At 42.4% G+C, this 25,396-nt stretch overlaps 2 protein-coding genes and 1 long non-coding RNA gene across 4 annotated transcripts in view; 2 read left to right on the top strand and 1 right to left on the bottom strand.

Annotated features, from left to right (window-relative positions):
• Positions 1-1,929: 1,929 nt before the first annotated feature.
• On the top strand, positions 1,930-8,244 carry folr (folate receptor). Its single transcript, XM_035384701.1, has 5 exons — positions 1,930-2,224; positions 2,652-2,781; positions 5,770-5,958; positions 7,082-7,217; positions 7,951-8,244. The coding sequence occupies exons 2-5, from the start codon at positions 2,656-2,658 to the stop codon at positions 8,217-8,219; spliced, it is 720 nt and encodes a 239-aa protein (XP_035240592.1). The 5' UTR covers positions 1,930-2,224; positions 2,652-2,655; the 3' UTR covers positions 8,220-8,244.
• Positions 8,235-11,917, bottom strand: LOC118209420. The gene is made up of 2 exons (XR_004761716.1): positions 11,791-11,917; positions 8,235-9,600 (listed from the first exon to the last, which is right to left on the bottom strand). It is a non-coding gene; the product is annotated as an uncharacterized LOC118209420 (long non-coding RNA).
• inppl1a (inositol polyphosphate phosphatase-like 1a) overlaps positions 10,569-25,396 on the top strand; it is a 41,344-nt gene continuing 26,516 nt past the window's right edge. For both annotated transcript variants that reach the window (XM_035384698.1, XM_035384699.1), the window contains exon 1: positions 10,569-11,986. In XM_035384698.1, the coding sequence (XP_035240589.1) occupies positions 11,820-11,986 (167 nt within the window). In that variant the 5' untranslated portion in view covers positions 10,569-11,819. The remainder of the gene's footprint in view (positions 11,987-25,396) is intronic.

Here is a 25,396-nt window from a genome sequence, read left to right on the forward strand (position 1 = left end):
TAATTCAAGTAGGCAAATGAAACAAATTGGAAATCCGATGGTAATTTATCAGTAATATGAACAGTATTGCTTGCAACGGATTACATGTAATATGGATTATATACTACATACGTATTTGTAATCAACCCAGAATACTTTTTAAAATATGTGAAATATTTTAAATGAAGTAACATATGTAAAATTACACATTTAAAAAGGCTTAATTATTATTATTATTTTTAAAGCTATGCCTATAACAAAAATGGCAGTGATGTTGGGTGTATGCGTGTGTCTCTGTCTGAGTGTTGTGTGTGTGAGTGAATGTGTGTCTGCTTGTATATGTGTACGCTGTGTGTCCCCTTTTTGGATTTTGATATGAAATGGATATTGGCCGAATTCTGCACCATATGCATTGCTTATTGTGTTTCTTTTAACTTCAGAATATGTTTACTTAATTCTGCATGCAGGGTTTAAATTGGATATTTGCCCCATTTGCCAAATTCCTGATGGATGAGTGGACCCCACATCTCACTGCCATTAAGAGCAATTGGTTTGATTATAGCTCCAAAGGTTTTAAGCTAAATTCTAATTGGAATCTCTACTAAAATTTGTCATTTTATGGTAGAAGGATGCTTTTTCTCTTAGTTAATTTACTGCAATGTTGAAGTTTCCTGTAGAACTGATATTTAATCCTAAATAATTGTAATTGGAGGAATGTTCAATGTAATGTGTAAGATGAATGTGTTTTGTTCATCATTTTAGTTTTGTTAAGGTTTACTGCCAGGGCCCAGGTCTGGCAGTACTGTTCTGGCAGATCTAGGCTTTTCTGTAACTCCTGTTCAGCAGGGGACAGGAGAACCAGTTCATCTGCATATAACAGGCAATTGTTCTTTTGTTGCCAATTTTTATGCCGCATTTGTTCCCTGTATACACTGATTTTATGAGATAAATTTAGATTTAGAATAAACCTTGATGCCAGATATAATCAAAACTTTTCAGAAATCAATAAAGCAAGCAAATATTTGTTTTTGTTTTGGGTTACATATTTCTCAATTAGGGTGTGTAGGATGTAAATATGATCCGTTGTGTGATGATTTGGTAAAAATCCAATCTGACTTTTACTCAAGACATTGTGTAAGGAAGATTCTAGAACTGGAGTGCAATTACATCCTGGTTAAGTCACACAATTCTACCATAGGCATCTGTTGTGAAAGAAATGGTTCCACCTTTAAAAAAACAGCTGATGTAACAGTCTCCATACAGGGCTACTGACGCTTGTTCAAGGTCAATCAAGTAACTCCAAAATAGAATTTGAACAGATCACGATTTAAAATAATGAAAAATCAACTAAATTTACTTTCCTTTTTTGGAAAAGTGAAAAAACTATGGTTACTCGTTTGGTTACTGTTCTTCAAGAAAAACTTTTGTTGAAGACGCATGTCTTCAAAATGTACCTTGACTTACTTTAACACTACTCCTCTGCAGGGTTGATCTTCTCACACTTTAATGTTACACTTGTATCTTCATCTCGATGTTGTAGCTCTTTATAATCATGCCTCACTTCTAGTTGGACTTGTCTACTGTCTTAGCCTGTGTGAACTAGACTTGATGTTCCTGGCTATGGATAGCTGATACTTTATGAGAATTGTACCTTATTGGACCTGTGTTCTGTAGTAGTTTCTGTATGAACTTATTGTATGTTGCTAAAAGTTAAAAAGTGTCTGCCAAATAAATGTAATATAATGTTATAGAAATGTATATTGTATGTATAGATTTTATACTATGGAGGATGATAGATGATTAAATTGTCCATGGCTTAGCTATAAACTGGAGCATATATTCATTGCCAGGTTTTGCCCTTCTTATCAGTATCAAGTCACAAAGGGCAACAAACTGTGTTACACACATAATAGCAGAACTTGATAATGCTCCCTTTATAGGCGGAGCCATAAAGTTCTCTCCGCCTGACTGCAGCCAGACTTTGCTCTCTTACGGCATGTTTAAATGATATGATTCTCCTGCTTTTTTCACATTGAGAAGACGAAAGCAGAGGTGCACATTTGCCCATGGTTCTGGTGGTATTCTCCACCATATCTGATGACTTTTTTGTGTGTGGGAGGAAAACATTTTGCAGCTGCACTGAGATACAGTACATTTAACCAGAATTTTGTTTCAGTTGTATTTATCGAAGACACAACAGGAAGCACCATATTTAGAAGATTATTCCAAGGATCTTAAATTGAAGGTATTATGTTGTTTTCATATTTGAATCATTGTGAAATGTTCAAAATTTGATATATCTTGCCAATTCATGCCATTGTGTAGAAAAAGTACCTCATATTGCAGCCACATTTGCATTATATCCAGACACTTGGATAATACAAAAGTCTCAAAACAAAAGTTTTGTTATATGAATCATCTAACATGGCAAATGTTTTATTTCTATGACAAAATTAAGGCTAGTGTGTATTTGTATGCTGTATGTATGTATGTAGTCATGTATTTCATACTTTTGGGTTACTATTGAAAGAAGACTGAGCTTTTATACAATACAAGAAGCTGAACTTCACCTATGTGATGTACTTGGTTAAATGGGTGATGGGTAAAAAAATATGTCTATTTTAAGTTAGTCTTTTTTCAGTTTGACTGATCCCTCAACGTTTGTCCTACAGAACCATGTTAATTCTAACCTTCGTGTTGGCCTTGGTGTCTATGGCAGCATCTAAGGACAAATTGAACATGTGTATGGATGCCAAGCATCACAAGGCAACTCCTGGTCCGGAGGGAAAGCTTTATCAGCAGGTATGAGAGACATACTGTAAGAAACCCCTCAGATACACCAACAGCGGAAATATCTGAGTGGTGAAGGAACAGGTGTAGTATTACCTGTTGCCACTGGAACGGGATTAATTAAATGTTTTCTGACTCCAAAATAACGTTTGTGTAGCCTGCATAGATACAGTAGTGTATCTTGCTACTGCACTAGTGTATAGACGAATGACTATGGGGTGAAGATATCCTGAGTTCTATGCCTATGTTAGGACCCTGAAACTGCTGGGTGCGCAGCAGTAGCAGTCAAAAAGGAATGCCAAGTTAAAGTGAATGCAGTTTATTTAACATTATGTGCAATGATGGTAATATTGAAATGCAAAAGAGTGTGTGTAGTGAGATGGCTACACGCGAATGGCACATAGGAGGTCATATTGACAAGTCTCCCCAAACCATTGCACGTTTCCCCTTATATACTCAAAGGTCAAAGCAAAACACCAAGTCATCAAATAAAGACACAAACATAACAAAACAGTACATTAATGATTCTGCATGCACTATGTCTGTAAGCATACCGCACCGGGTTAACCTTTGTATCTGGGTGGGTGCTGACCCATAGGTATCAAGATATTTAGTCAGCACCCCACCACCAAGGACACCAACTTGTTTTCCATGACATTGGCTTTCCAAAAATACAAAACATGATTACAGTATTATGGAGAACCCAAGTTTTACATAACACCAATCCAGTAGGATGTTCTGCAAATGAGCACTGTCTCTTTATCACACCCTGCTGACTCCCTGTCAGCACAGTAAACAGTTTTCCTTTGGGGGTCACACTAAACCACCCTACAATACAAACAACAAATTGTCTCACACGCTAGTACATGGGACACTTTGAAATAGATGTGTGTACTGCACTCTAACATTTGAAATTTTATTTCTGCATTCCACTCTACAGCACTAATTGTGATGTCAGAGTACCTCTTTGGAGGTACTGTTACGTCATATAAATGTTAATCAAGATATCAAATTTGCTTCCCCCTATGTCAAGCCGCGTTTAACATTTAATATTGTACTTTATCTGACCTGTGGTCTGTAGTTGTTATAACGATATTAAAGGTACTTTTGATGAGCAATAACTCAAATTCAAGTATCTCCACTTTTTTTGACCAGTCATAACTCAGTTTAGGATGTCTACAATTGTATTTTGATATGGCAAGCCATTTAAGCTCACATTTAACTTGTTTATGATATCAAGAATTAAATTTTAACTAGTAACAATTCAAATTCTTGATATTGAGAACTAAATTTTAACTATTTATAATTTGAAATCTTGATATCAAGAATTAAATTTTAACTAGTAATAATTGGAATTCTTGATATTAACAAACAATTTTAAGTAGTTAAAATTTGGCTGTTAAAATAAAATTCAAAATGACATTTTAACTAGCCAAAAATCCAATGCTCATGAAAAATAAAGCCAACAATTATTCTATGAAAACCTCTGGTGAGTGGAACAATATGCAAGAGATCTTGGAGTTGCTTTATAATTATACCTTTATAATAATAACTTTTAAATGCAGAGCTGAACATGCAAACAGGCTGCATACTGTCAGTTGTACTGATGTCTTGCCCTCCAAAAAGAAAACAACAGGAGGCAAAAATAACTAGTGCCACTTGATGGTATAATTTTGCAACTAATTTCTCACTTTGCCAACACTGCATTGATGTGAAAGTACTTAAACTATTGATCAGTCTGATATAACCTTGTTAAATGAAAGTTGCAATGTACTTAAAGGTCTTGAGTGAATGGAATCATAGGAAGTGCTGTGTAAACAGCAAGCTTTTAGTTTGGCTACACGATGACAAGTGAAATTAAAAAATGCTACTGCTACTGGTTAAAATTATGGTTTTGGTAAAGCAAAACAGAAGTATCAATCTTATTAAGGAATTACATCAGTATGATTTTTTCTTTAATTATTGGTAGCCCACCTTACTCTAACCCTATTTGTCATATAAGGAGTTGTGTTTAGCTACAGTCAATGAATAAAATATAGCCTATTCATTTAAATGTGGCTTTTGTTCAATCAAAAAACAAAGAATGAAAGTGATATATGCAGAGTAATGTAACTTAATCAGTTGAAGTCACATATACTCAACTGAACAACAGTACAATAGTGAAAGCATGCATAAGGTAAACAGGCGTGTTCCAAGAATGGATCATTGTAGAACATCACATGCACCAGGGCAGTTTCATTCCCCAGGCTCTATGCCCAGAGTTCCCATTCATTACGTGCTCGTTACTGCCTCTCATCTAGTGTCTCCACTCACTTGTCATATAGCAACAAAAAAACAAAAACCCTAAAAAAACATTACCTGTTCTTCTCCTTAATGATTCTTTGGCTGATCTGTTTGATATATATATATATATGTATCAAACAGATCAGGCATTTTATACATTTTGGTTTCACCATGTAGAAATTACAATGCTTTTTCTACATAGGTCCCCTGTTATTATTTCGTAATTCTTCCGTAATTTTTTCCTTAAATTTATTAACACAATGCAGGATTAGCATTGATAGTTTTGACAGTTTGTGGAGTAAGGATATTCAAGTAGAAACCAGGGACAAAACCCTAACATAAAAACTACACAAAATTACACAGCACAATAAGGGCGGAGTTGGGTGGGGGGGTGGGTCCACCAGAGTGACCAGGGTGCTGCACTAGCACTGTTGCAGCAGGCTAAGCATCTTATGCAGCCCAAAAGTGCCAAGCCAGCCCAAATTCTACCCTGGAAAGACCTGCCCATGCAGGCTGGTAGCCCCAATACACTGGGGTATAAAGACAAATCATAATACAACCTGGGGTCACCTGAGACACACCAATACCAAATATACCTGGCCAAGTTAACAGGTTTCACAGAAAACATGTAATGTCCACAAGGCTGTTGCTGCCGATGTTGTTAGCACAATAATTGTGGATGGCTTGTTATTTCCCTGCTCACTCTTCCCCTGAAAGTGCTCTCCTTGGAAAGATAATGCCTGTTGCACGGCCAACACCACTGAGGAGGCCCACCAGGACAACTCCTACCTGTACAACTTCAACTGGAACCACTGCGGGGTGATGAAAAACTCCTGCAAGCAGCACTTCATCCAGGACACCTGCTTCTACGAGTGCTCCCCACACTTGGGGCCCTGGATTCAGCCAGTAAGTGGCAGGCATACCAGTTCATTTCAATATCCTCAGCTATGATGCTATGATCCTGAGAACCTCATTGGTATAACATAACCACAATTCTGTGTACAAGTCTTTTTGTTAAGAAACAAGTGAAAGTATTTAGCTTTTTTTAAATAAGTATGATTTGCAGCGATGACTATATTGCAATAAGGAACAGTCCAAATAAGACCATTAAAGGTCCATTAAAAATCTAGATATTGTGTAACAGACAATAAACCCATTGCTTTTTAAAGATCAACATTTAAAATAGTTATTGCAGGACAAGAGTATTGGTCATAGACATTAAGGCTTATTTTTGGGTGAAAAATTCCACTGGCCTCTTACAATGAACTTCTCAATAATAAAAACAGCACTATGCTCAGAATGATTTACATTTTCTACCTTCACTCAAAATGTGCTTATGTAGCAAATTATCCAAATAAAATGCAAAACAGCTCATTTTCCATTGGTAAAATCAGTGCAGTCTGTTGTACAAACCAAACCTCATTTGGTTCAAATTTAGCTCCGGATGAGGTGTGGATTATTCCACTAGATGGCGATGTAACATTGAAGATTCATGAGTTAATTAAAATTCAGGCACTAAGCATACACTCATAATGTCATCAAGTTTGCAGTAGCATTAGCAATTAAACACTGTAAATATAAACTATATATGTAAAATAAAGTCAATATCACATGGTCAGCGACTTTCATTCATGTACTTCCAACTCACTTTCTTAAATCTGACTTAATGCTAATATAAAGTATATTATATAATATAACTGCTGTCCAGTAAGAAGGCAAAGCCAAAACTCGGTCCTGTGTACTTTGTTGCTGTTTTCCTGTTTGTTGAAATGGTCTGTTTTGAATAATTATTTCGATCTGTATTTTGCATTATATCCATATACATTAATGCTTGCTTATTTGTTCCGTCATTTATTTTTGACTAGTAGAAGTCAAATATATGCAAAAAAAAGTAATGGTAAAATACTTAACTTACAGGTAGAACAACAATGTCCGGTCCAGGACTTGAACCTACAACACTGATGGTCTGAACCAATGCAATACTTCCCTCCCACTTTCTCCACTCTGTTCTCTTGGGCCATGTCCTCAGGTGGACATGTCGTGGAGAAAGGAACGGATTCTGGACGTGCCTCTTTGCTTGGAGGACTGTGACATGTGGTGGAATGACTGCAAGAATGAATTTACCTGCAAGGAGGACTGGCATAAGGGCTGGGACTGGTCCTCAGGTATGTAAACAAGGCTACATGCTTCGTGAATCAGTGAAGCTGCTAGTTAGCTAGCTATAACATTTAATACCTAATGTACAAGGAATATACTGAAAATACAATGAAATTCAAATATATCACAACGTCACAACATAATGGCAAATATCATGTTCTCAGATATTTCAACATATTACACTGCAGTTAAATATATTTAATACATTTTTTAAATTCTGAATGTTTGCAATGCGTTGCAGTATATTCCATTTATGTATGTGAGAAAATAGTAAAACCGTATTTTATGAGTTGGTTTGATACATACAGTATATATAGTTATACAAATAATTTCAACAGAACATACAGTGTTTCAGTCTATTGGAGTTGCATGCTTTTCCATTAGTCATAATTTGATATAGTAAACTGCCAGAAACAAATGCCATTGCTCCTACCCAAGTATACAAATTTGAATGACACATTTTATTATTTTTATCCTATTGGTTTGGCTTCATGCTGGCCTCATATCCTTGTTCATTACTAATTTTCAATATTGCCGTTTACCTGATGGGCATGTGACTAGGGTGTCCCTAGGGGGAACAATCAGCTTTTTTCAATGCAGCTGAAGTCATTCATCACTCAAGCACAAGGGTCGTGTCATGTCTTCCTTCCCCAGTTTGAAATGATGAATGGGCAACTGCCATCACCATCACTGAATTCCTAAAACAGGAAATGATGAATTGTGGGTTTACTTCGTCCCCAGGTCGGAACGAATGCCCCAAAGAGGCGCGGTGCCGGATATTCAGTGAGGTTTTCCCCACCCCCCAGAGCCTGTGTGAGAAGATCTGGTCCAACTCGTACAAGTACACCACCTACACAAAAAACAGCAGCAAGTGCATGCAGCTGTGGTTCCCCGAGGGCCCCAACCCCAACAAAAAGGTGGCTGAGTACTACCTGAACAAGGCCCCCTCACCTGGCATGCCAGCATCCCTCTTCTTCCTTTCAGCCATACTCTCAGTGCTACTGTTCTAAATAAAGACCACAAAGTGACACTGAACAAGATTCTCCTTTATTTCGCTCAATTAGAGTGCATGGAAGTGAAGTAGACCTCATTCTCTGTGAGCCATATACCCTTACTAATTCCAGAACTGAACAGAAAGTTAAAATAATGTCAATATGATTAAATATTTTTAAAATAATCAAGGATGACTCTGTGATAGTGGTTGGCTAGACATAACAATCATTCATACATCTGCCTTGTACTGGCTAATGACTTGGTGTTTCTTTATATACTCTATTCAACAATCTATTTTCATTTTTACTCTTGTTTATGTTTAAATATAATTGTTTCCCTTGTTAAATTATAAGCCAAGGTAATAGTAATATTTTAGAGAACAGCTCCAGGTTACCTTGAAAATATTTTAATCAATTGCTAATCTCAAGTACTGACAAAGAATGTGGGCCATCTCTGAAGGTGTTGTAGTTGCCAGCTTACGCCAACCTTATAATACTGCACACTCAAACATTAGGGATAAATCATCAGCACACGCACTGACCGATAGATGAAGCACCTGGGGCTGACATTTCTTCAGAATGTGATCCACAAGCAACAGAAATTCAACTAGTATGTACCAGGTCAGGGAGCCACTTTAGCGAAATCTGTAGCATTTCTGTTGTTCTAAAAAGGTTTCATGACACTCATTCATCTACTGACAAATTTTATGGCAACAGTAGCAGTGGTTTAATGAAACAGTCAAGTTTGATCTTGGCGGTCAGAGTCTTGAAAATGTCATGCTCACTGTCATAACCAGAGATATGGAAACATATGAGGGGCCTCAGTCCTTCCTGCTTGGTCTTACTTAGGCTACTTGAGATTATTTCTGATGACAAAAACACACATGTTCATGTCAGCCACACATGAATTGTTACATAAAATCTTCTTAGTAAATGCAGCGCTGCATCATACACGCTTATCTGAACCTACAAAGAAGCGACTGAAAGAAATACCATTTTTTCAGTGATCAGAAACAGTACCACCTAACCACAAGAAAATAAATATATGAGGCTTCCTCGCTGTAAAGAGGCCCGTCCCCTCTCTGAATAATTACAAGGTTCGGGTTTTGACTGATGGCAAGATTTTCATGGTAAAAGACAAACCAGAAGGCGCACAAAGACCACCCCCTCCCCACCCCTGTTCAAAATACAGTGTTCAAGAATCCAGCTGAAGCCACTTCCATATTCCATGATCAGCAATGTTTGCTTCTTCATTCTTCCTCCCTTGCTCTCTGTTGGGTTTCATTGAGAAGCTGACAGGATTTGTTCATGAGAAAATTATACGGCATGACGCGTTCCCACAACGCCAGGTTCAGGAAAGCACTGCACCTTTTTCTGTGACCTGAGCCAGAATGGAGACCTGAAACAAGGTGGAAGTGGTAAACAGAGGTGAGGCAAGCACCACCTCTAACCAGGGATCTGAGAGTTACAGTGCCAAATGTTCAGCACTGAAAGCCATCAGGGTCATACTATCCAGACCTCACTGCGCCCACTCATTGGGATTCTGGTCTGGATGAAGGCAAACTGAAAAAAAAAGCCTGTTCTGGAGTGTGTCTATTATTAGCTGTCCTTCCTTTGTTACTTGACTTGATCTCTGCATTTATCCTTGGGGGCCATATCAAAAATAATATTGCCTCACTCCTTTGGCACATGTCCTGTGTTATCCACTGGCATTTCCTCTTGGGCTCTGATGCGCAGTGTTTCCATATGTCAGTAGCTTGCTTCCAGTTACCACATACCCCAAAGACCATGATTGTACAGGAGTTCCTCACAATTCTTGACACTGCCTCCCCAAAATTTTGATTGGTCTTCTATTCAGAGCATTTTTCTAGCAGTACTTTCTTTTTTTTGAGAAGATGGTCATTAAAGTCCATCCTGGATCTGCTCTAAATTGCAACTCAGGATGGCTGATGAAAACAAATCTTTTTTGCAGTTTTAGCACTTTATAAGCAAAATTATCACAGTGTCAAGATCCAAATCTTTATGGATAACATAATAGTAATGTAAATCAACTTTACATTGAGCTTAAATTCTCTCAAATACAAAAATAATGCAACTGGGGGTTAATGATTAGTCAAAAGACAAGTCGTGTCATTTTTTATGGAAGGGTAATTTATGATAAATGCCCGGTCAGTGTAGACACACATAATGCAGAAAATGTTAAAGTGACCCAAAATCACTTGTTTTTTTTTGTTGTTGTTTTGTTAAAGGGACAACATCTACCAAATGACGCTAAAATATTCGCAGGCCCACATATAATCTGGCGCTTTAATTGTACTGACGGTGAAACTGAGCAAATGAACAGGAAGTTTTCGAAGCAACTTTTTTTTTTTTTGATGAAGTAGCATGCTATGACTGAAACGATTCAAACGCAAAGACTGGATATGGCAAGACTGCGTGCGATGTTATCCAAATGTTGCGAGTAAAGAACTATTTTAACCAAGCGCTTTCAAAGCATAAATATACGTTATACACCGTCAAGGACTTTCTTATTTCTGTGAAAGGGAGAGCTACTGGAAGTAAAAGGACGCGTTCTTCCAGACAATCGCCACTCGGCACACAGCGATGACGGGACTTGGGCGAAGAGGAGATTGAATCATGAGGAAGATGGACGAGCATCGAATGGATGTTTTATGTATCAATCTGTCGCTAGTTGACTGAAAAGCTAATTTTATGAATGCCAAAATACTAGCTAGCTACGTACATTTATTGGGCGTTCGTGGAGAGCTGTTGAGACCCATAAAACTCACTAGTTTATTTTAAACCGGGATAAAAAAGGGAGGGGAAAACTAACACTAATCCTTAAGGAAATAGTGGGATTATCGCTATATTTAAAATTATGTTAGTGCACCGAATGTACAAATAATTTAAACATATAGGTTTCTAATGTGCCGAAGAGTAACAGTAGTGGCCAATCAGAAAGTCAAGTAGTCTAGGCTAACTAACGGTAGCCACCTAGTCTAATACGTTAAGAGCGCTGTCAGTAAGTAACGACGGCCTTCAACTTAAAGTTTGGGAATTTGTGCAGAAATAAAATTTGCGATGAATAAATATCGTAAATGCGATAACATAGCGATAGCTTACTAAACAAGAGGAAACGCAGTACGCGCAACTCAATATGCTAGCTAGCTCGCTAGCTATCCAAGTAAACGTTAGCGATTAAATCCCAGAAATTTCCCCAAGCGCGTTGCCAGTCAGAAAACTCCTCTACAAGTTCCCAGTTAGCTAGCTAACTATCTGGCTGATTAGCTACCATTAACGATACCTCACGAGAAATGAATGTTATAGCTAGCTAGCTAGTTAGACTGCAACGCTCCAACTTTCCCACTGTATTTACATATATTTATTTCCGTGGGAGAGGGAACAGTGGGTTCTTAATGGCAGACTTTCAGGAACTGTAGCAACAACAACCTATAAAGTTTTAGGTTGTTATTTAGGATTTTTCCAAAACGGCCAGCTTGCTATAAACTAGCTAGTTAAGATAGACTTATACAGCTTGAAAGTCACAGTTATATACTTTGCTGCAGGACTATATAGTTATTGGAGCTACCTAGCTAGTTGTTGATTTTTGCCACTGCGATGGCTGGCGGTGGCGTCTCCCCCTTGGGTGGCGCGCCTCCATTGTGGTATCACCGGGACCTGAGTCGCGCTGCCGCGGAGGAGCTGCTGGCTCGGGCCGGCCGAGATGGGAGTTTCCTGGTCCGAGACAGCGAGAGTGTGAGCGGTGCTTACGCCCTTTGCGTTCTGTAAGTCCTTGTTTCTCTTGCGTTCTGAATGTGAAAAGTTCCCTTGTTTCCACAGTGTTCTTACCGTATCTTTAATAACTGCTGGTGGTTGCAAATTAACGGTATGATAAGATAAATGAATCTTAACTTGATACTTGACTGCACAATGCAGATTTTTCGAAGCACTTCGTGTGGTTTTGTATAACATAAAAGGTAACGTTTGATACACGGAAGTGTAGGACCTCATCACTGAGACTTTATACCTATTATCGAGTGTTTTTCAAAGTTACTCTGTGACACGCATGTAGCGATCAAAAAACGAAGCCTGACTGACAAGGGAAGGTTGTTTGGATTTTCTTGCATGGCTACACGTGCGAACGTATAATTATTCCACACTAAAATGAAACTGCATATTCTGAAGCGATGGTTGGCTTCACGCTAGAAATAACGTTGGCGCAACTTGTACTGTGCAATGACAGTTGTGACGAATAGTAATAAGTACCTAACCAATAGTTTTGATTTAATGTAATGGGAAGACTTTTACGTAAGCAAAATATTTAATTTAAATATTTAGTGTGAGTCGCACTGGAACAGATTTACAATCATGATGAACGCACGCACACCGCATTGCAGTACGAAATAACTCTCTGCAAAAGCACTGCTGAATCCGCACGAGCTCTTCTGGAAGTGCAGAAGTCACGTGACTATTGACCTCCACATCACCATGAGTTGCATCGACAATAATCATCTTGCTTTAAGCGATAATGAGAATTTTTCTTGCTTTCAGTTTTGAAATGTAATATCCATACGCCAGGCTTCGCAATAGCGTACAACAGATCTGTTCCCAAATAGACAGTGCCACCACTATTGACAGATTGATGCATCTGATTCTGAACGCGGGTGATGCAAATTTGCGACATTCGTTAGCTTTTCGTACAAAATGGAAGGGTTCGCAGCACCACGAAAACATTGGCAGCTGAAATTGTAACATGGGACTGGCCGAACTTTTAAAAACTAACCCTAAACTAAGAGAAACAGAAGTGCTCATCCCAAGTTTTAGAAAATACACCTGGATGATCTTTAATCCTTTTGAGATAATGTTCTTTAGACAGATGAGTCAAAATTTGAACTTTTTGGGTGACATGGGTCCCATTATGTTTGACGTAAAGCAAATACAGCATTTCACAGTAAGAACATCATACCTGTCAAACATGGTGGTGGTAGTGTGATGGTGTGGGGATGCTTTGCTGGTTTGGGACCTGGACGGTCATCTGTACGTGAGCTCAAGCTGAAGAGTAATTGGGTTATGCAGAAAGACATTGATCCAAAACACCAAAGTCCACATCTGAATGGCTGAAAAGAAACAAAATTAAAAAATTTGAAGCGGCCTAGTCAAAGCCCTGTCTTGAACCCAATAGAGATGCAGCGGCAGGACCTGAAACGATCAGTTAATGCTTGAACTACCAATTTGATTTAAAGCAGTTCCTGCAAAGAAGAGTGAGCTAAAAAATTCCTTCACAGTACTGTGACAGACTGATATCAAATTATAGGAAGCATTTGGTTGCAGTTATTACTGCTAAAGGTGAAGCAACCAGTTTAGTTTTTAAAGGGCAATTATTTTCTCAAATGTAACTTTTTTCATTAATGAAATAAAATAATAATTTTTAAAAATGTGTTTTATGTTTACTCAGGTTCTTTTTGTGTATTATTACCTTTTTTCCTAAAAATCTGAAAACATTTAGTGTTAAAAAAATAGCAATTATAGTGGAAATCAGGAAGGGGGCAATTACGTTTCCATGGCACTGTATGTAGGCTATGTACACATATATGTGCGTGCAAATAACTCACGTTTGTGTAGACTGTACCTATGGAGAGGATTTTTCACATTTGCGGTCAGGTTGTGAAATTTCATGCTTTATGCAGTGGTTTGAAGAGCATATCTCTGCATGCCTGAACCTGTCCCTTGGAGTGGAAATATTTAGGATGCTGAGGTGCTGATTATCATTGATCGTGAGAGTTTATACTCCTCTTTGAAATGTTTGCATCACGCCTGAGGCGTCCCTCGTGGATAGGCCAAGGCCTTTCTGAAACGTGTCGGCTCTGTCACACGGCCTGCATGATCTCACGCATAAAGAATGTTTGGCTTCCTCCGAGAGCCATTTTTTGGGGAGGGGGGCGTGTGATGCAGATGGCTGAATTATAGAGGTAGTCTTGTGATTACCCGTAGCGCATGCACTGGAGTAATGTCTGGTTAGAAGAAGCTTCACTGCGGTGACTGCAAACCTGCGTTGCTGGGACATAGACTCAGTAGTGGAGCCTCTGACCACTCTGGACTTGGACCCACGTGCAGTGTTAGCCACCATATTTGGTAGAGCGGAGAGCTGAGGACTAGCGTAAGGTCAGGTGTTTACAGGAGTTGGATGGTGGATGTTAAATCCTTGACTCTTCTTACTGTTTTTTATTGTAAATGTTTTTTGGAGTTTTATTGCAGTTTTATTTCTAGGTTTTATTGATTTTTGGTTTATATGTTTTTAAAAAACTACAGGATGTACTGTTACTTGCTGTTTTCTTATTTTATCTTTGTTTTATAATTTTTTCTAAAGCCTTTTGTGCTTTTGTGCTACATTACTACTTGAAAGATACTACTGTATATAAATAACATATAACTGGTGGTATTATTATTATTATTATTATTATTATTATTATCATCATCATCATCTCAGAATAGGTTATGATCTCTTGAGTCATGTGACCAAAGATGGGAGCTTTGGCCTGCAGAGTGTTTTATAACAGGTGGCCTGTGATTGGTTAGGAACCAAGTGCACGTGAGGGCCTCCTGCGCTAGCATATCCTTGGCCCGGTGTAGCTAGCCAGCGGAGCGGTGGATAGTGCGTGGGACTGAAAGAGGGCTTGTGCGAGAGGCTGGCACCGTGGGCGTTTATTTGCAAGAAGGTGGCGAGGGCCGTGCCAAGCGCCGTGCCACGCTGGAAACTCTAGTGCCGGCCTACTAAAAACAGCCCGTCCCGTTTTTCTTTCCCAGAGACGAGGAGCGGGAAGGGATGAATGAGCAGTTGTTTCTGGTCGCTGAAGGGTCCCTGATAGTGTCCCTTGGAGGGAAAGGGCTGACCCGGATGACTGAGAAACGAGTGTTAGCGCTCCTGTTTATATAAAAACACCTTTGTAAATAAGAAACGTCACCGCTAAAGTATACTTACAGCAGCCCGGGGAGGGGGGGTTCACCCTCAGCAAGGCTGTATGCTTTTTCCCTGAGCTTGATCAACTGCTAGCCATGAAACTATTGAAGGCCATGCTTGCTGGAGCACAAGTGACTTTCTGGCACATGGATGTTTTTTGTTGCTCCACAAAAGTACCTCAATATATGCAATAGAATCTATATTTCTGAATATCATCCAGTGGTATCCAGTCATGAAAAGCTTGTGGAAATGACACACTGATGACTGAGGGTTAACCTTTCCAATTCAAACTGTTTGAATGAGAACATTAATCAGAAAGTGAAGCATTAGGAAAATAGGGCTCATTAGGTTGGCTGCTGGTTCATAATAGAAATTTAAAAGCAAACTGACGATGGTTCTCATTTTGGCTGCGTAATATTCCCCAGCTTGTGAAGGGAGTGCTTGTGTGGAAAATTCCTGGTGGTGTTTTCAGTAGGCACAGGCAGTGCTTGCCTGAGGGCGGTGTGGTGGTCAGGTGAAATGACTGAACATATGGACGAGGGACGCCTGATTATTAAACACTACGGCAACAGCAATGCTGTATTATACTGAAAATAACAGTAGCGCCACCGCAACTCCTCCTATAAATAATTCACTTTGAACTGTGAATGGTGTTCTTTTCACCCAGACATTTTCTCCATTGTACATATTTGCCTGCGGGACCTGACAGTCATTTGTCTCCATAATTACACACCACTTTATTTGCCCCAAGACTGCCTCACAGTCTCACGAAAATCAGCGATGTAGATGTAAAAACCCGTGTTTAGTACCTTGGTTTTTAGACTCCACAGATTTCCAGTAATATTGTAATATTGTGATTATCGGACTTTTAATTAGGAAACTTTTCAGAGACCGTTGGACACGGACTGTAGCGTGGCAGCCTGTCAGCCCGTCTGCAGATTCCCCCCCCTGCCACCGGGGGTTCCATTCTAGGCCATGGCCCTTTCTGTATCGTGATCCCATCTCTGTCTGTTGCCCTTTCTGCTTTCCCTCTGCCTGAATGAAGTGGAAAAAATACATCTGGAGGACAGACTCTCTGCTGTCCTTAAAAATATAATTAAAACAGCGTTTCAAACAAGAGTTCCCTCAGTGCTCTGATATCACCAGTGCTGTGAGGTCACCACAGATGTCCACTTTAGTGGATCATAGTGAGCTGTTCTGCCTTGATTGGCAACAAACCCATACACAATATTTTTTATTTATTTAACCTTTATTTACTCAGGGTAGGTAAATATAAACACAATATAAAGATTATATTGAAATAAAAATATAGGCTGTATTTATTTATGTTTAGCCTATATGCTATAGCCTATAACTCCTTTTTAATATACCATGAAGAGTAGAAATAAACTTTGAGATCATGGAAACAAAGTTATTAAGTACATCCAAATCATAATATTTCAAAAGGGACATATGTATGCTTGGGCCCCATTTAGAAATTCTCCTCTAGGTGTACTGTTTCATTATGTCTGCACAATGTAGTTTATAATACGAGTTTGCATAGCATGTGCTGGTTATAGCAATGTAATTAGTTCTGTGAAAGAGGGAAGAATGCATTGCCAGCTCAAATTAACCCGGTGCAGATCATCAGTCAATGTAAATGTACAAAGAGAAGTCACACACACCTCTAATTATTTCTTGGCTTGATCACAGGTATCTCTACTCCATGTTAGCTGAGTTAGTTCAGTCTTTTATGTATGTTCCTGTATAACGAACCAGCCTATATTTTAATAGCATCTGCTTAGAGACTATATTTTAAATGCAGCATATACTTGTTGGATATTTCTGTAGTATCTACAGGGCTGGAACGCTGGTGGGAGGAAGAGAGGTCTGTGCTACATAGAGTGAAGTGTCATCAGCACAGTACACCACTAAAATATTAGCAAACTGCACCTGCCATGTACAGCAGGAAGTCTATGGGCCGGTGCAAGAGTGCTGAATAGACTTCTAGTAGGCTAGAGTTGCCAGGTGGCATGTCAGAAATCAAACCAAGGAAATTGCACGATAGCTAGAAAATCAAGTGGCAGCTACAGGGTCATAATGGAAACTAATGTAAGGCTATTTTTATTCATTATGAAAGGGACCCTAGCAGTTTGTCTTCCCTTTTTTCTTGCATTCAGTCCTCCGCCAGACAGGTCATGATTGCCTCTTTGTGAAGCCCTTTATCAAACTATTATCCCATTTGCACCACCTACACCATCTATGTTGACAAAGTAATTGGCTTGAATTAAGCACAGATGATGATTGACAGCAATGTTCACAAGTGACACATTTTAAATTCAGTTCAGTTACTTAATACAGTGGAGATACTGCAGTGTTTTTAAGTGTTGTGCTAGGGCATGATAGGTTTTGTTAGAAGCAGTAGGAAATGCCCATATTAAAATGAAAGCAGAACATTCAACTTGTGCTAAAAAGTTTAATAATTAGGCCTAGTTGAATCATGAATTTATCTTTAACTAATCATGGTCTTCATTCACGTCTTTTAAGTAGAATCAGGTGACTTAGTGCTGGGATAAAACAAAAACCTGCATCGCACCAGCCCTTTTTGAATAAGACTGGACACCTCTGCCTTACATGGATACATGTTTCATTTTACTGCAGTGATACCCAATCCTGATTCTGGAGAGCCACAGAGTCTGCTGGATTTTGTTTTTTCCTTAAGATCAGCGACTAATTTAGACCAAAGAACCCAGGTGACCTGAGTTCACTGTGTAATCAGCTGATTTAAATAGTCGTCTGCTGTGCTTCTCAAGTTCTGAATGAGGACGAGAGTCTCTCAGGGCTTGTTTTGTTAGTGGAATGTTTCATAGATTCTGATTTATCATAATGTAAATCAGCTGGAAGGCTCACCTTGGCCACTGTTTCCATGGTATTCGCTGATCCACAGTGTAAAGATCAGTACATCCCTACAGAATCTGTGCAGCATTGATTAAAAAAAAAAAAAAAAAAAAAAACTCTCAGCCCCCTGTGTCCAACAATAGCCACCCCACTTGAGGAAATGTGTGCACATTGCCAAAGCTCTTTTTTGTTGTTGTTTTGGGAGGTTGTGGGGGAGTGTGTTCTGCTGAAGGTGAAAGCCCTGTTTTCCTGTTTAAACTCTGCCCAGCAACAATGGTATTGACATCGATGCTGGGTAATGCAGTTTACAGCATACTAGATGTTATGCAGCACTGAATCGCCTTGCCACGCAACATTAACTTTCTTTTCGTTTCTTTTTCTTTTGGAAAATGGTTGCTTAGTAGGGCTTCCAAGCCAAATGGAAAGTCGACAGGAGGCGGGAGCATATGGTCTGTGTTTCAGGAGTTCCCTTGGCAGACACAGGGGTCAGATCTGGGTTTTGGCCTCTGGCTTGTTTTGAAGCAGGGCAGAATTATACAGGGAGTTGATACTCTACTTTCTCTGACCTTAGTCCATGAGAGAGGAAGAGCTACTGATTGAGGGTGCAGCTCTCTGAGGGTTTCCAACCAACACTGGGGGACCTGCAAAAGCCCTCAAAAATGTAGTATAGTGTGGATTTTAAGTGGAACTGTAAAACAATATGAAAGCTACATTACTGTAATTACTCTATTTGTAATCCTTTTTTTTCTTTATATTTCAGAGAATACCTGAAAGAATCCCACTCCAGTTAGTTTCAAATGAAACCCCTATTTTATTACTAATTACTAAGCTTAATGCGACATTAATGCAAAACGGCATACTGGGGCCATGTCTCATGTTAATCAGGCAGGTGAGTCTTATTGTTGGCGGGCTCTCAGTTTTCCAGTGCGTTCTCCCTGCCGCGTTTAAAGCTGACACAACGGTCCGACCCGCCGTCTGTTTTGCTCCCTTTGGAGGTGGAAGCCAAGGGCTCTGAGGCCTGCTGGGTTGTGCTGGGTTGTGCTGGCGTGTCTTGGAAGTGAATTTAAAAGTGAAAGAACAATGGGGAAGCCCTACGGCTGTTTCCCCTGTCAGCAGCCGTGCAACGAGATGCTCGCTCACTCCTTTGTGTCGCGTTGTGTGTGTCCGCTGCAGCAGTGTCAGCGCACACGCTTCCGCTGAATTATTTATGGGGAAGCCCTTAGACGGCTGCGGGCACAGGATGTGGAAAAGCTGGCAAGCTGTACTGCCCATTTAACCAAAGAGTAGACCTGTCAAATTCTGTTCTCCCAATAAAACCTGCCCTGAGGAGGGTGGAACAGGCCCAGGGCGTTCGCAAATGTCCTTTTGAAACATCTGCACCAGGTGAGTGGATCGCTTTGTCTCGATCGGCTGTCCTCTGGAGGAAAAACGTCCCCACAAAGGCTGAAAACAAGACTGGAAAGTGGCATAACAGGGTATTTATGGCTGGGTGTCCTTCAGATGTGTTTCTATCAAGCGAACGTGCCAGAGAAAGTGGAGGCCTTGTGATGAGGGACAATACAGCAGCCACATTGGCCAAAACGTGTGACAGGAACTGCGATAAATATAACGCAGCAGACAGTTCGCCCACTGTGTGCCTGCAGTTTATCCCCTGCATTGTTTGTGAGGACCTTGGGGTAAAAACACAAGAGCAGTGCTTTGTCCACTGGTTTGATGAAGGGCCCTCAGGAAGCCCTCCCTTTCTCTTTAGTTTTACTTGGTCGTAAACTGAGCTCTGATATCAGAAAATGTGTCTCAGTATCGCAGGAAGTGCACATCTGTCTCCGTTGTAGCGAGCACTTGTTTTAGTGACCACAGACAGTGTAGAGGTTTGCAGCAGTCTCCAATCTCCATTTGGGGCCTAATAACATTTGTGTTCTGGTTGCTCAAAATGCATGTAAGGTGCTGAAATCAGTACGTCTACCAGTAAAGAACAGCATTTGACAGATGCGATGTTGTGTAACCCAGTGCTTAATCGCTGTCCTACATCATTTGAATTGTTTGATGTGTGGCCTTATCTTTTCTCATACAGTGTAAAAGTTTTAGTTTTTGACTTTAAAACCACACATTACAGCCGTTGCTGTTTTTGCTGCTGACTCGTGAAAGCGTTACCACCAGCGAGGTTCACTATTAGTACGCCTGTGGCTGGACTGGACAGATGTGATGACATGACTGATGTCCTCTAAACCCTGATGTGTGAACTTTGCCTGGCATGTTAGTTATGAGCAGTATTTCACCCGTAATTAGGTTTGAGGGTTAGTGAGCTGATTACTGTCTTACTGACGTACAAGATTACAGAGTGTCCACAGGGGTGAATTTAGTCACTGGCTGCTCTTGCTGTCTGAAGGTGTTACTTAGTTTTTGTGTTTTTAAGGTGCTATCTATGTCTCCGGTCCTGTAGTGCACAGTACTGGTCTGCGTGAGATGGGAGGGGCTGACAGCATGGTCGGCACCCACATAACACTGGGGCGTCCTGATTGGCTGACTTTGATATAGGACCGCCTGGTGGCTGTTGAGCTGCTGTCACGCTGTTTTCAAACAAACAGGACGCAGATGCAAATGAGATTAAAATGGGGAACAGAGATGTTCTCTCACCACTTCCCCGCACCTCCCCTGCATATCTGAAGGGCGACAGCTGTGAAAATCTAAAGGGATTTCTTGTGCTCTATTCTATCCCCGTAATTCCAAACACCTCAGTCATGCGTGCAGTGCGCCGGCCCAAACGGGCCCTGGTTTTACTCCCTGCTGGGGACAAGGAGCCCGTGTGAGGTCACGCGTGCCTTCGGTGTCCTGCCGAGAGCGCTTTTTCCGGACCCGTGAAGGGCTCCGGTGGTGCGACCGCGTCTGTCTGGTGGAGCCGAATGCGCAGCAGCAGCTGTGCTGGCGAAGGCGCTGCTTCCGCGTCGGTCAGAGGCAGAGCACCGTTGGTGCCGCGTTTAAAGATTAAGCGCAGAGCTGGGAGGCTCCAGCCGCGGCTGCAGGGGGAGGCAGGAGGGCAGGTGTTGCTCTGCTAACCTGAGAGCCAAATGTGCCGGGTTCAAAGGCCAGGCAGCTGCTGTTTTGACTGCCCTTGTTGCCGGGCGCCGCTGTTTGGATGTCAGGCCTCCTGCCTTTGGAGGTGCGGCGGTTAGGGACGGTTCTCCCCGCGCTGATCCTAAGCGCCCTGGGATGGGAGAGCGTGCGCTGAACGTACGCCCCCGTGAGAGTCTGGGACGCCCGGCGGCAGGACGCTGCGCCCCGCTGATGCCTGTCAGCCGCGGCCGGTCAGCGAGCGTCCGTCGGGTCATCCTGTGTGGGCGGCGTGCCGGTTCTGCCCTGGTGCACTTTGCCGGGCGCGGGAGTCGGAGCGTAACAGGGCCACATTCCCAGCCTGCTCTGCTCCAGGGAGCCCACGGCCTGTAATAAGGTCAGGTCGGCTGGCACTTTCAGTTTGAGCGGAAATACAGCAGAGCGGCAGTGCACTTGTTTCAGTTCCTTTGGGGTCCCTTGGTTGTGTGTAGGTGTTTCCGTGTGTCTGTGTGTGTGTGTGTGTGTGTGTGTGTGTGTCTGTCTGTGTCTGTGTCTGTGTCTGTGTGTGTGTGTCTGTGTGTGCCTGTGCACGTGTGTGCGTGTCCCCCTACCTGTATGTGTGTCAGTGTGTGCTTGTGTGGATAAATGTCTGTGTGTATATCTTCAGGCCTCTGAGTGTGATTGTGTTCCTCCATCTCTGGCCTTTACTGTCAATAAATGTAGAGCTTCACACTGGGATGTGAATGTGAGGGCCTCTTTCGGCTGTCCAAGGCTACTGCCTGCTGAAAAAAAGGCTACAATTGTACAACACTGCTCAAACTCTTTCATACTCTTGACTTCTTATCCTTCCTTTTATTCTTTTTTTACCATGGTGTCAGTATCACCCTTATTTGTGTGAATACAGCTCTGCAGTGACCATTTTCTGGACTGGCGCCTTCAAAACTTTTCCAGTCTAGCCACCATGTTCTCTTTTGAACTGCGTGATTGCGTGGGGCAATCTGTACACATATGTGTAGGGGTGTAGTGAGTGAAATGAGTGTTGAAGGCCATTTGGGCTGTAAGTAAAGTTTTAACCCTTTCAGGGCCCTGCTCTGCTTCCACATATGGTTTCTGCAGGTTGACCAACAAGTGCATGCAAGTGGACTTGCGTAGGGTAAAGATACAGTTTGAGAAGTGGAGTACGAGGGGTCTTTAAAGTGAGTACGGGGATTGTGGTGGGGGCGTCCCAGCCATTGGCCTATGCAGACCCATCGCATTTAATCTGCAGAGGGAGAAGGCCCGGTGTGTCCAGAGACCCAGCGCAGGGCAGAGAATGAGAGGAGAGCATCATGCTGCTTTCTCTAGCGGCACAGTGCCCTGTGTAGATGTACACCAGTGTGCCGGTGCCCTGTTTGCCAGGGGGACCCGCCGCCCACGTCTGAGCTGAATGTGTCGCAGTTTCGCAGCTAACTGAGCCCTGCTTTGGGTCCTGGTTATCTGAGCTCCGGCGCTTCTCCCTGCCCTGGGCGCTGCTGTTCTCTGTTTAATTGTCCGTGGGGCGGAACCATTTGTGAGGGACGAGGTTCCCAGGCAACATGACACCGGCCTCCAGTTGTATAAACAACGGAGGAACAAAAAAAAAACCGTGATCTGCGCCGCTCCACCCTAGCGCCCCGGCCTTCACCTCCCAGAGACGGCGGACGAGGGCTAAAAGCCCCGGCGGCGTTTCCGCGACGGCGTCGCGACCTGCCCGGCGAGCGTGGCGTTCTGCTGGCGACAGCGAGCGTCGGGAGCGATCGGTTTGTCATGTTTTCCGTTCTGTTCTTGGAGATGTGCTCGGTATGCAAACGCGCGGTAGCTGCCGCCCGGGCTGCCTCTTTGCATTGGAAATGGCGCAGCGAGGAATCATGGGAGAGTTTCGGTGGAAGCGAGGGTACCAGCAGGTCGCGGGGGCGGGGTCACGAGCTTTGTTTGTGTGACCTGTCGGGACGGGAGCCCTGCAGACGTGGAGCAGGGGGGACTGCAGTGGGGCTTTCCCCAGTTAACCTTCTGATAAATTAGCTTTTTTACCTCACTCTCAGTTTATGAGGTTAAAGAACCGTGTAACATAATGTGTGTGTGCACGTGTGTGTGCGAGCGCTCCAGCGCGTGTGTGTATGTCTGTGTGTGTGAGCGCTCCAGCGTGTGTGTGTGTGTGTGTGTGTGTGTGTGAGCGTTCCAGCGTGTGTGTGCGAGCGCTCCAGCGTGTGTGTGTGTGTGTGCGTGTGTGTGCGTGTGTGTGCGCGTGTGTGTGCGAGCGCTCCAGCGTGTGTGTGTGTGTGTGTGCGCGTGTGTGTGCGTGTGTGTGCGCGTGTGTGCGAGCGCTCCAGCGTGTGTGTGTGTGTGTGTGCGCGTGTGTGTGCGTGTGTGTGCGCGTGTGTGCGAGCGCTCCAGCGTGTGTGTCTGTAAGGTGTGGCCGTTGGGCTGGGGTTGATGGACACTGCCAGGTTGGCTGCGGAGCTCAGACAGCCCCCACAGCTGGGCCCCCTGATTACAGCGGCGCGGCCCGCGGGCCCACGGCCTGCGTGAACACACGGCTCTCTTTCCCACGCAGGGAGACGGGGAGACATGTGACACGGATGACCCGACAGTGGCTTCGCTCCCGACGCTCCCCCAAACCCGTGGAGTTCCACGTCAGCGCGATAGCTGTTCACTGCGTCCAGTCGATGGCGGCGGCCGCGCCTCGTTTGCAAAATGCACGCTGGGGCTCGCGTTTAATATAAGCCACCCTGTGAAAACCGTGCTTGTGAAAACCGTGATCGAGCGTAACGCACAGCGCTGGTGGTGATATGAACACAAACACAGGGAAGGAGCTGCACAGGGCGCTGGTGTTCACAGGGATTTGGCTTCTCCCCAGAACGCAAACAGGATTATACCAAGTGAATGACTGTGTATTGAAAGTAACTGATTGTCTGAATGTGGAGCAGAAAATGAGCCTAGTATCATTTTACGAGTGCTATTTTTAGTGTGTTTACTTGAACTAGCGCTGGAGGAACACTTGTGTTTCCGCTTATTGACAGTGGAAAAATAGTGGTTGGTTTTTTTCAAAATGAAAAACCCACCCCGCTAAATTGACTTGCAGGCATGCTGGTGGTCCCCTGGCCAGCGAGAGTCCCAACTGTCTAACCCCAGCTAAGTGGAGCAGCGCTAATGCGGCTTCCTGTTTTTGGGGTGACCTGCGGCCGTTCTCTGTTTCAGTGCCGATGTGTTGTGTAAGGACAGCCTAGCGCTGTGATGCATTCTGACTGCAAGTGTGAAAAAAGAATCTGTTAAAAACCAAAAAAAACTGAAGGGGAGTGTCATATTGCGATGCTGTCACGTCTGGCCTGTTTTGTGTGTGTTTGTGTTTGTATGCATGAGTGTACATGTTCGTGTGCACGAGTGTGTATGTTTGTGTGTTTGTCTGCGTGAGTGTGTATGTTCATGTGCACACCTGCTTGTGTGAGTTAGTAATCCAGGTGTATTAACAGATTCTGTTATCCAGGTGCAAGAGGTAGCACAAAATCAATGTTGAAGTTCAGAAATTAAAACCCAACACCATTGAAAGTGTATTCTATCTGGGAATGTGACCAGCTGTGCAATCATCAGTGTGTCACATGACCCCCCCAGTCCTGTTTGATTAGCCTATCAGGGCTGAAACTCATGTCCCAGTCTCCGTGTGAATTTACCAGCTCGGTTTCCTTCAGACACGCTCTGGCTAAGTCCTCTTTTATTCCCGTTTCTTTCGGGTGCTTGGAGCGAGCCTTGTCCACCACTACATTTCCTGTTCTGTCCAGGGACATTCTTGTAGCATCGGTGGCTTCCCAAATGCGTCATGCATGTACAGAACCGCAGGCATGTTTCCTCTTATCATTGGCTCCGTTCCTGCTTTCCCAGGCCTTTGCACTAGTGTGGCTGGGCCTGCAAAGCAGATTCAAATCGAGCCATGTTGCTATATGAGAATGATTTGCAGAGTTACCGCATTCTGAGTGCATGAATGCAGATCTGGGGTTTTAGTTGCACACTCAAATTCACGTTTGCTATATCGCCATGGCAAACAAGTGGAATTGTACTGCCAAAGCTGCCATTTTTTAATAAGTAATGAAAACAGCATTATACAGGATAATTTTACACATACTCTTTTTTTATGTTGTCCTTAGTCCTAATTGTACTATAAATGCAATGGTGTATTTCTGCATTTGTAGGAATGATTCAAGGTTAAAACAAGGGAAATGTATTTTTTTTTTTGCAATTTTCTGTTCAGCTTGCTGAAGCTTCTCTCTCGTGCAGTTTGTAACAATAACCAATTACCGTG

This window comes from Anguilla anguilla, chromosome 12 (genome assembly GCF_013347855.1).
Source record: "Anguilla anguilla isolate fAngAng1 chromosome 12, fAngAng1.pri, whole genome shotgun sequence".
NCBI classification, from domain to species: Eukaryota; Metazoa; Chordata; class Actinopteri; order Anguilliformes; family Anguillidae; genus Anguilla; species Anguilla anguilla.